Below are 10907 nucleotides of genomic sequence, written 5' to 3' on the forward strand. Positions count from 1 at the left end.
GGCACCGATGGAAAGAAGATGAGGAGAATTGGTTGGGACGATGAGGGCACTCAACAATGTACTATCTGCGTCAAGAGGCACAAGGAACCTTGTTGGTTAGGTATAGGGGTTTGTTACTGTTGTGGTCAGGTAGGGCATCTCAAGAAGATGTGTCATTGGAAGCGAGATGTGGACATGATATGCTATCGTTGTGGGTAAAAAGGTCATCGAGCCAGGAATTGTCTACAATCACCCCATAGCAGAGGTCAGGTTAGGGGGTCAAGAGTAAGGATCTACCTGGGAGACAGAGACACCAGTGGTGCAAGGAGAGGAACCCTAGTCGATGCCGTCACAGGCTCAGAGTTCCGTGGGTGTTAGAAGTGGTTGTGAGTAGGTAGCAGAGGAAGACCCCACTCAAGGTATGTGTTCGTCGCTTAGTTTAATATTGACATTTGTGTCCCTACTAATGTGAGCTTGACCTGACTTACTTGCTAGCCATATCCTGGATTGTAAGTATAATTTGTTGTGATCTTCGGAGTTCATTGTATTACCATTACTAGTTCATGGTTTGGGTGGAAAATGTAGCACGAGTGGGAAAGGCTATGTGTATGATAGATGACTTGGGGTGGTTGAGGATATGCTCTTAGAAGTCTCGAGGTAGTAGGTGTGAATACCGATGGAAAGTTATAATAGGAAATACTAGGTAAGGTGCATCATACCTTGTACCTGTTCCATTTTAGGACCACTGTGATATATTAAGACCTTTGGATGATATAATGATAGTCAGGGAAGATGGGAGGTAGGATGAAGTTATCAAGAAATGTTATATGGGTTAATGCGTGGAAGCTAGATACCAGAACCCACCCAAGGGAATTTGCAACTAGTAAGAACTCCCAAATGGGAATTCGGTGGGCTAGGTTTTATGAAGTGAGTATTAAGTTAATTGGGAAGTCATGGGAGGTACAAGAAGATTGAGGTTGGTAGTTGACTTGATACATGGAAAACATGAGATGCGACCAATGTAAACGAGATCTAGGGAGTGACCTTGCAGTGTAAGATGTCCGATGGGATATTAGAAAATGATGATATGGAATGCACTAAAGGTGATGTTGAGTAATATTGTGAGACTGGTTAACGTATCTCGAAGAAATGAATTGAGTGTAAATTTCAAAGATGAAATTCTATTAAAGGGGGGATAACTCTAACATCCTGAAAACAAAGGGAGGAGGAGACACTAGCAACAATGGTGGAGAGAGAGAGAGAGAGATAAAGAGAGAGAGGGGGTGGGGGAAAGAAGGCTTGGGCAGATATTTAAATTATTAAATTATTAATTGGAGCATAGTTGTCACCCAAATTACGCAAGTAGCATTTTCCTAATTAGTTGTACCACTGAACGATCAATCTGCTCGACGAATTGGTGTGGTTAGGATGGCAGAGGCGGATGGCTATACATAAGCAACATAAAAAGGGTTGAGGAATAGGATCAAGGTCAACTCGAAGAATTTTCTCTGTCTTGAATTTTCTTTTGATAGAACTAGTAGATATTTCCAATCAATGTACCAATGGTAGACTAATAATTATACTCTATAAAGGGACAGTAGATGCTTGTGAGTGAAAAAAAAAAAAAAGATATAAAAATTATTTTAAATTTTTTAGTTTTTTTAATGTAAATTAATTTAATAATTCTTGAAAAAAATGTTTACGTTAATTTTTATTTAATTTTTTACGGATAAATTTATCTAATCCCTCTTTAGATAATTTTTTTTGAGATTTTATAAATAAAAATAAATTACCTATATATCCCTTTTAAAATAATTAATGTCATTTAATATATTTTTAAAATTTTAATTTATTAAGTCTTATTTTTACAATAGGATTGATTTAAAAAAAACTTATTTATTAAGTTTTATAATTAATGTCATTTAAGATATTTTTAAATTACCATATTTTTTATAATTTTTAAAATTTAAATAACATTATTCCTTTTACCAATTTTTAAAATTTAAATTTCTCTATATCTCTCTCTATATATTTTATTATCTAATACAAATTCCTTTCACTAATTTTTAAAATTATTTTATTCAATTTTATATTTTATTATCTAATATGAAAATATGTTTTGACAAATTTTAATTATTTGAGTAGAATTATTTTAATTCCACTAATAATTATTTCTACTTTCGAGTCTTTTTAGAATCTATTTTTGAACATAGATTTAGAAAATAAAATATTATTTTTAATTTTTATTTTTTAACAATTCACATTAATCATAAATTTGTTATTGATGTACATACAATTTTGAATAGATTTTGTAATGGAAATATTTTGTTAAAAAGATAATATCTCAGTGTTTATCATATATATTTAAAAAATATATTGAAAGAAAAAATAGAATTCTAAAAAATTTAACAAACAGTCTAATAAAAATTTTGAAATATTTTTCAGTTTTATCTTGATTATTTCATATTTTAGTTTGAAAATCATTTCAACTTTATTTTAATACAAAGTTATATTTGCTCATTTTAATAAACGCTACCTATAAAGAAGATGGTAGATGGTTCGTTTGAATAAAAAAAAAAAAAAAATGGTGAAAGGGAGTTGCCAAGTGAAATCACCATTTTATCCTCAGTTTACTACTAATCATTATAAATAAATGAACCGTAAAATAGTAAATTGATTAACGGTGTTAGAATTGTGGGAACTTTTCTAGGAAACAATCATCAAAAAAATCGATTTGCTTTTTGTTTTTCTTAATTTACAATAAGAAAAGTAATTGCGAGATCAATTCCATTTCCATCTGGACCCATCAATTCAGGCCATCCAATTTCTTCGGTATATCTTGTTTACTTTTTTTAATTTATAATAAAATAATTAAAAAAAAAATAACCATCTGAGTCACATGTAGACAAAAACCTTTTGAGATATCTTTACAGGTATTTATAATTTATATATTTTTTTTTGCTTGAAAAATGTTAATAATTAAATTTCAAAAATAGATAAAATTGCACTAAATTTAACAAAAAAAGAAAATATAAACAAATAAAAAACCAACATAGATGAATTCCAGCTTTCCCCATTTCTCTCTTACTCTGCTTGCTCCAACATTTTTGTGTTGGGCCTGTTGAGTATATACCAAAACCCAAACCAATATGGAAAGCCCAATAGATAGATAACTACCGTTGCTTTTTTAGCATCCCAATGGATCCTTACTAGGCCGGTTGAAAATTAAAATGTCACCAAGTAGGAGTAATGCTACTTGGCCACTCTTAATGCCACCCTTAGTGCCACCCAAGAGATATGGCGATATTTTGGTGTTACGTGGTCGGAGGGCAAGAAGGTAGGTCTTCAAACTGAGAACACGAAGCAACAAAACGGAGAGAGGACGCACGAATTCAAAAAACCAGACAAGCAAATAGTAGATGGAAGAGGTGGGTGGTTACCTTTATATTGCTCTCGTCTAAAGCATCGGACAGACAAGAGCCACCCATCACTTACTATTGGCTAGGATCGTGTTGCGCACTTGGCACTCAAGTAATAAGCTGGTGCCTTCCTGTCCGCGACGTCCCATTTCCCAAACCTGACGCCTCGAGCCTCGAGGCTACACACGCTGTCAGAATCTCGATGAAGGTTGCTCCCATCATTGAATGCAGGCCGTGTCCCGGCAATCAAGTGTTCAGGCTCTTCCAATATTTCGATCACGAACCATTTACACCCGCCTCAGCTTCACCTCGGAAGACCTTCCCAGCCACACCACATGGCCAAGATAGCCATCCCACCTTGGTCGTACCTGCAAAAACCATAGAAGTCACTCGTCCTATAAGCCACCCATAGTCGGCCAGAGGGATAAAACGTCTCACGTTTGGATTATCACCTTAGCTAGCACAACTCGAAACTCGGCTGCTCAACTACCAAAGACTCCATCCTTCAACCACGGCCCGAGCAAGTTCGGTCTGACTGCGTAACTAAAGAAATGCGAGATGAGAGGCAAAATGCGCGATGAAAGGCAAAATCCGCAAGAACATCCAAAAGCCCGAAGAATAGTAAGATAATAAATCGTCGTACCAAGCAAAGTATATTTTATTCATAACAAAAGAATCCCATCGTAACCACTTACACAAAGGTTTCCCAACTTACTCTAGAGTTATTATAACGAGATCAAGGGTTGATGGGGCTGGGAGCAGGCTCGGATACATGCACGTCGGTGGAAGCAACAAGATCGGAAAAAGAACCTAGCAACTCTATCAGGGTCACGTCGATCATCCGGGACTAAGTCCACGATCCGGCCATCAACAACCTTCTTGAAGGGGCCGCATGGTGAGAGATCGGCCTTAGGATGGAGCACTTGGACTTGAGACGAGGCCGATAAGAACCCCTCCAGAAACTTATCCACGGCCTCACCCTTAAGGCACTCCACCACGACAGCTAGCTTCCTTAATTTTTTTGCCTCTTTTCGAGCAGCAGCTTCAGCAATATCCAACCTCCCTTGTAAGGCATTTTGTTCCCCCTAGGCTTGGTCCCGTTGCGCCAGTCATTTCTACGTGGTGTTCTCATGATAAGCGGCCAAGGCTTCAACGTCTTCAGCTCTTTTCCAGAGAGACTTCATCTCGGCAGTGGCCATCTCCCTCTCTCGTTCATCCGCAACCTTGCAGACCCCCCTAAGCCTTTTCAACCGAGCCTGGGTCTCCACCTCCAAGGTCCAACAAACATCTGTAGGACAAAGACTTTGTCTCTCGACCCAGCAACACAGGCCTTTGAGTCCCAAGGCCATCTGCCTCTCACGATTAATGAGAAATGCAATATGCTCCTTGATGAAGTTGCTGAGGCGAAACTCCTTACTCCAGAGACTCTTGGGATCAGATTCATCGTTATCCCAGCCCCATAGAGCAAGCCCGTCTGGAGCCCGACCCGCACTCAAGGGCTGCTCGACCAAACCCAGTGATTACTCGGCAACACCCGATGTTGGCCCTGTGACGAAAGACGATAATTTGGCACCTAGTGTTGAAGTCCTTGGACTCCTCAATGTTTCTTCCTCGACGACTGAGCTCAAGGTCCTTGGAAGCTCCCGCGCCTCTTGATCAGCGACCAAGACCGAGGTCACTGGAACCTCGGTCCGCTCCCCCCAGTTAGCTTTCGCCTCTTTAGCGACGCTAGCGGGATCTCTTCAGCGTCAAGATACTCCTCCTCTAGCAGAAAAACTGGAATGTTTAGTGCAATCGTCCCGGTAGAGGTCTGGGATGCAATCGTGCTCTCCGTTGGACGACCTTTGGGTGATCGGGCACTCTTCCCTTTAACAGTCTTCTCGGTCCCTTTTTGACCCAATTTGAAAATCGGCCCAGCAGCCCCTTTCACCTGCACCCGACGTTGAACCTCCTCCTTGAACATCCCTAAAGTCGTGGTCCCTGAGACAATCAAGGCAGATTGGCATAAGTAACAATAGGTGAAGACCACGCAAGACAAACGTCAACCAAAGGCACGAGGAACTTACGCATGTACTCTGCTAGCTTCTTTGGGTCATCCCCAAGCTCTACGAGTTTAGTCGACTTTAACTGTGGGGAGAAAGTAAGGAGATCCACTAAGACTTGTCCTTCCAGAACCAAATTCGCGTATTCAATATTGGACAGGATGGTCGGCTCGCGCTGCCGAAACAGGGGGCACTTCGGATGCCTGTTAGTCTCCAAGAAAAAAGGAAACTCTTTTTCGGTCGAGGCCACCTTGAAGAAATCGGACTTGAAGTGCTTATACAAACTATCGTATAGCTTTAACCATCCTTTTCCTCGAAGTTTGTTCAAGGACAACCAACTGCCTTTGCCCGCTCCTTTCCATTGGAAGTGGTAGAAGAAGACTCCCAAGCCTGGCTCCAGGCTAAGGAAGCTGCAGAGCACCTCAAACGCCCTAACGAAGGCCCAGTTATTAAGATGCAGTTGGGTCGGGTCAACATGTAACATTGAAATGATCAAACCCTGGAACTCGGACAGAGGCTGGCAATTGAAGACGCGAGAAGAATGTCTCATACATAAAGATCGATCGCTCATCCGCCACGAAGTTCTATTCCATGTATACGTGTTCTTCTTTGCACAATGTTAGCACACGAACAACTTCTCTCCCACTTTGGTGCCAGATATGGAAAATTGATACCTCATCTCAACCACACGGTTATGAGTGTCAAACTTAGAAGCAATTTTGGACACCTCATCGCTTACCCATTCATAGAACGGGAGGATGGAGGACGATTCAGCCATAAGGATAAACTACGACCTAACGAAGTAAGGAAAATGAATGTTTTGAGGTGATATCAAAGGAAGAAATCAAGCCTGAAACGCTGCGACTCCTTGAGATGAAAACGATAAGAACGTGAATGAGATTACAGAAGGCAGCCAAAAAGATACGAAAAGGCAGGAAAATTTATAAGAATCGCTAGAGGCATTTAACGATCAAAAACTATTCATCAACAAGATAACCCCTGAGATCATGCCACCTGTCTAGCAATTAACATTATAAAAAAAATCAAATTTAGTGACGACAAAATTCGTCACTAAAATAAATCCATCACTTTAGTGATAGATTTAGTAATCGAAAGAATCTGTCACTAAAATTGGAATTTAAAGACGGAAAATTTAGTGACGGGAAGTCCCATCGCTGATCTGTGACGAGAAGTCTCGTCACAGATCAATGACGGGGTTTCTCGTCACTAAATTCTTTTTTTTTAATAAAAAATATATATTAAAATTTTAATAAAATAAAAATAAATTATTTTTTCAAAAATTTGTGACGAGCGCTTCCTGTCGCTGATCAGCGACGGATAATCCCGTCACTAAATTAATATTTAAATAAAAAATATATTAAAATTTAAATAAAAATTAAATTATTTTTCAAATATCTATGACGGGAATTACCCGTCATTAATTAGCGACGGGATTTCCGTCACTAAATTATTTTATTTTTTTCAAAATCTGTGACGGGCAGTACCCGTCGCTGATCAGCGACGAGTATTTCCGTTACTAAATTAATTTTTAAATTAAAAAAATATATATATATATTAAAATTTTAATAAAATTAAATTATTTTTTTCAAAATCTGTGACGGGTATTCTTGTCACTAAATTATTTCTTAAATTAAATAAATAAAAATATATATTAAAATTTAAATAAAATTAAATTATTTTAAATCATTTAAGAATTTAAAAATTAAAAAATAAAAATTTTATATTAAAATTAAATTAAATTAAAAAGATAATAATAATAAATTTAAAATTAAATTATTTTAAATCATGTAAGAATGTAAAAATTAAAAAAATAATTTTCTTAATTAAATTAAATTAAATACAATTGAAATATAAATAAAATTATATAAATTAATTTTTTACAAAAATAAATATTTTCATAAACATTACTATTTACGAATGTTCACAATTAAATTTTTTAATTTATATATGTTTATAATTTATATAATTATTTAATACAAATTAAAATTTTAATTTTTATACAAAATTTGTTAATTAAAAATTTAATTATTTAATTGAATAGAAAAAAAATTATGAGTTAACAATTATGGAGACAAAATTCAAATCCATAAATTCCATTACTACAATCATAAATAGTCCTCAATAGAATTAACAATCATCATCATCATTTTCATCATTCTCATTTTCTTCATCTTCACCCTCGTTACATTTCACATTGGGACTAAGGGGGTGGGGGTCATGGCCGAGGGCGCATGGGTCCTCGATGCAAATGGTAGGATCGTCATCTCCATCGACTGCAGCGAGGTTCGCTGCACTACAGGACAACCTTTTGAGGCTGTAAAAAATCAGGGACTCCTCCAGCCTAGCCCATTAAGCCACCCGATGAAACCCGAGCCCGACTGCTCAATGGACCACAGGGTGAACTCCCTTAAACCAATACTAGATCCGTATCTCCTCAACAGGTGCCATAACTGTCCCCGGCCTGAACTATCCATCCCTCCAAACTCGTGCGGCTTTGGGCCGGCCCCTCGCCCGCAATTTAAGGGCACGACTGTAAGGGCCCACTCTCGAATATTCCCGCTAGTATAGAATATTCGAAAGAAGGTCATCACAGAGATGATATAGAACAAATCATAATCAAACAAACAACTCAATTCATTACTAGCAGCGGAAACTAAATTAAGGTTTAGTTACACTTTCAATATCTCAAGAGTTCGGGCTCAACGGCCATACAAAATAGATAAGAGACTCTAATGTTAACTAACAAAATAAGAGTCATTTCATCTCAAGTCTCACCAAAATGCTAAACAGGATCTTCAAGTTAGGACACGTCTCCGTACATCACTATCCCTGGGCCTTAGTCCCACTGGACTCGCCCCCGAAAACGGCCTTCCCTTTACCTGAAATGGCAAGGAAGATCAAGTGAGCCATAAGGCTCAGCAAGTTCGAGAAGTAATGAATAGGGAATAAGAATCAAGAATATAGTGACACAAAAAAAAAAATAATCAAGATTTCGACAATTTCATACAAAATTCATAATTTATGACTTTATCAGTTTCAATTTAAATGTGTCATGTCACCATATATTACTATGCAAATGTACATATAACATTAAGTATCAGAATCAAATCTCGTAGGCTCGCAAGCCATTAAACAACATATGCCAATGTGCATCAAGAGAATAAAAACTCATATTCAATATGGAGCCAACTTGCCGGGCTATGGCCACCTTGTCCCGTGCCAAGTGCTCTATGGTACTCTTCTCTCCGCGCAAAATAATAGGTGCGCAAAATTTAATAACAATAGTATATATATCATATTTTGACATGCCATTTATGAAATCACGCAAGGTTACCAACCTTGATACCATGCTCTTAAATGCATAAATAAGTATCCCCATGGTTTAATACCACGTATTGATGACAAGTATACCTCCACAAAAGTCTCAAATTTATGATTAGAGTTTTCATGCAACAAAAAGAACCACATCATGTACATTAGCTCTATTAATCTTTACACACTGTGACATTTAATTTATTGGCCATATTCCAATGACTATTAAAAATGCAAGGAAAATTTTGATATGAATTCTTATAAATTTGGGCATATTTAAAAATTATTTAATAGATAATTAAATAATGTTCATGGCAATATACGATATGTGCGTGGGTCTTAAACATGTGTATACATACATATATATATATATATATTATTTGGGTGCTCTTAAACTAACAGAGTATTAGACATATGTATACATATATATATATATTTTTACAGAGAGTATCAAACATGCATATACATATATATATATTATTTAAGTGCCTTATGTATTTAAATGCCATATGTTTGTCTTTAAACTTACAGAGAGATGCAACCATACATATATATATATATTATTTAAGTGTCTTACTGCTTCAGTGAGTGTTGAATATGGTATTAAACATATATATGTATATATTATTTGGGTGCTTATGTTCACAATGGTGTTTCAACATTCGTGCATATGAATACATATAAGTGGGTGAGGATTAAATGAAACAAGGAGGGAGAGAGAGAGAAACTACACTGTCGCGCATATATATCTATATATGAATATGTAAATGTGGATTGACTGGGACAAAAACAAGGGGCGTGCGTACATATATATATATCTGTGTAAGTAGGTGATTCACTGCTATGTGCATATTCATATATATATGGGTTATTCAAATGGAACGAGAGTCACATGGAAGAGGTGAATTTATATATATGCGAAGCTCAAACAATGGATGCCCGCAACATGTATATATGAATATATATATATATATATATATACAAAGGCCATTTGATCACACAGTGAGGAAAAATCTGATCAAAATAGGGGAGGCTACCTCAAAAATGATAGCGATTAAGAGCCTCCCAGCAACGACCTCTCTAGTCACATATACAATATATATATATATGCGTGTGTATATAAATGGGTTTGCTCGACTGGAACAGGGTATAGTTGTGAGCATGTATTTATATATATATATATATATATAAGTGGTGATTTGCATGAGGGCATATATCCATACGGCTATCTACTGAAACAAGGGTAGCCATTCGCAAAAAATAAGAAGTAAATGATGCTATAGCAAGAGAAAAAAAAGAGAAAAAGTTAATTAAGAGGCAGGGGTATGGATATATAAATATGTGTGTGTATATATTTACAGAGGCAATGAACAATCGCCCCAAAAGAGCTGAAATACACAAAAATTACAGAACGTGAATGAGAAGATAGAAGAAACTTGCCTGAGGTTGGATGAGTCTTCTTCTTACTGGGTTTCAATGACAGAGAGATATGCAAAGAGTACCACAAGAAGGAGGAAGATGAAGCATAAGAAGGCGTTGGGGAGTGAGGAAAGAAATGAAACAGTGAAGAAAATGAAGTGCGATATGCACTTAATTTAGAAAATCTTTACACACAAAAAGGCTGTGCAAATTGCATGCCAATTCTGAAATTTTACCAACATGCCCCTCTTCTCATATATTAGACAAAAATATCTAGGGGCTTTATTGACAAATGTTAACTTAATTTATTTTCTTTTTTTTTGTTTATTATTATTATTATTATTTTATTTTTATTACACCACCAATTTCATTATTTTCGAATTATTTATCACTACGGGCCTAAGCCCAAGTCCCTTGTACTCCATATATATATATCAAGCCCACTAGGCTTAATTTCCCACCTTGATCAAACCCGTGACCTCGTTAACTAATTAATTGCGGCCCACTATATTATTTCTAAATTCAAAATAAAAAATAAAAAATTAGACCCACACACTTATCTTCCGAACACATGAACTATAAAATAAAATTGTTCAACCTAAAATTATTTCTACGCACTCAAAGAAATTTTATTAAATATTAAAGTACTTAGACCCACATCTAAAATGCCATTAAACTAATGTTAAATGTTAAAACATCTAGACCCACTTTAGGG

The 10907-nt window shown here is 36.3% G+C and overlaps 1 protein-coding gene across 1 annotated transcript; it reads right to left on the minus strand.

The window, feature by feature from the left end:
• Window positions 1-4109: 4109 nt before the first annotated feature.
• Window positions 4110-6223, minus strand: LOC127803436 (uncharacterized). Its single transcript, XM_052339652.1, has 2 exons — window positions 5465-6223; window positions 4110-5378 (listed from the first exon to the last, which is right to left on the minus strand). The coding sequence occupies exons 1-2, from the start codon at window positions 6009-6011 to the stop codon at window positions 5074-5076; spliced, it is 852 nt and encodes a 283-aa protein (XP_052195612.1). The 5' UTR covers window positions 6012-6223; the 3' UTR covers window positions 4110-5073.
• Window positions 6224-10907: the final 4684 nt, after the last annotated feature.

The sequence above is a fragment of the Diospyros lotus genome, chromosome 6 (assembly GCF_014633365.1).
Source record: "Diospyros lotus cultivar Yz01 chromosome 6, ASM1463336v1, whole genome shotgun sequence".
Lineage (NCBI taxonomy): Eukaryota > Viridiplantae > Streptophyta > Magnoliopsida > Ericales > Ebenaceae > Diospyros > Diospyros lotus.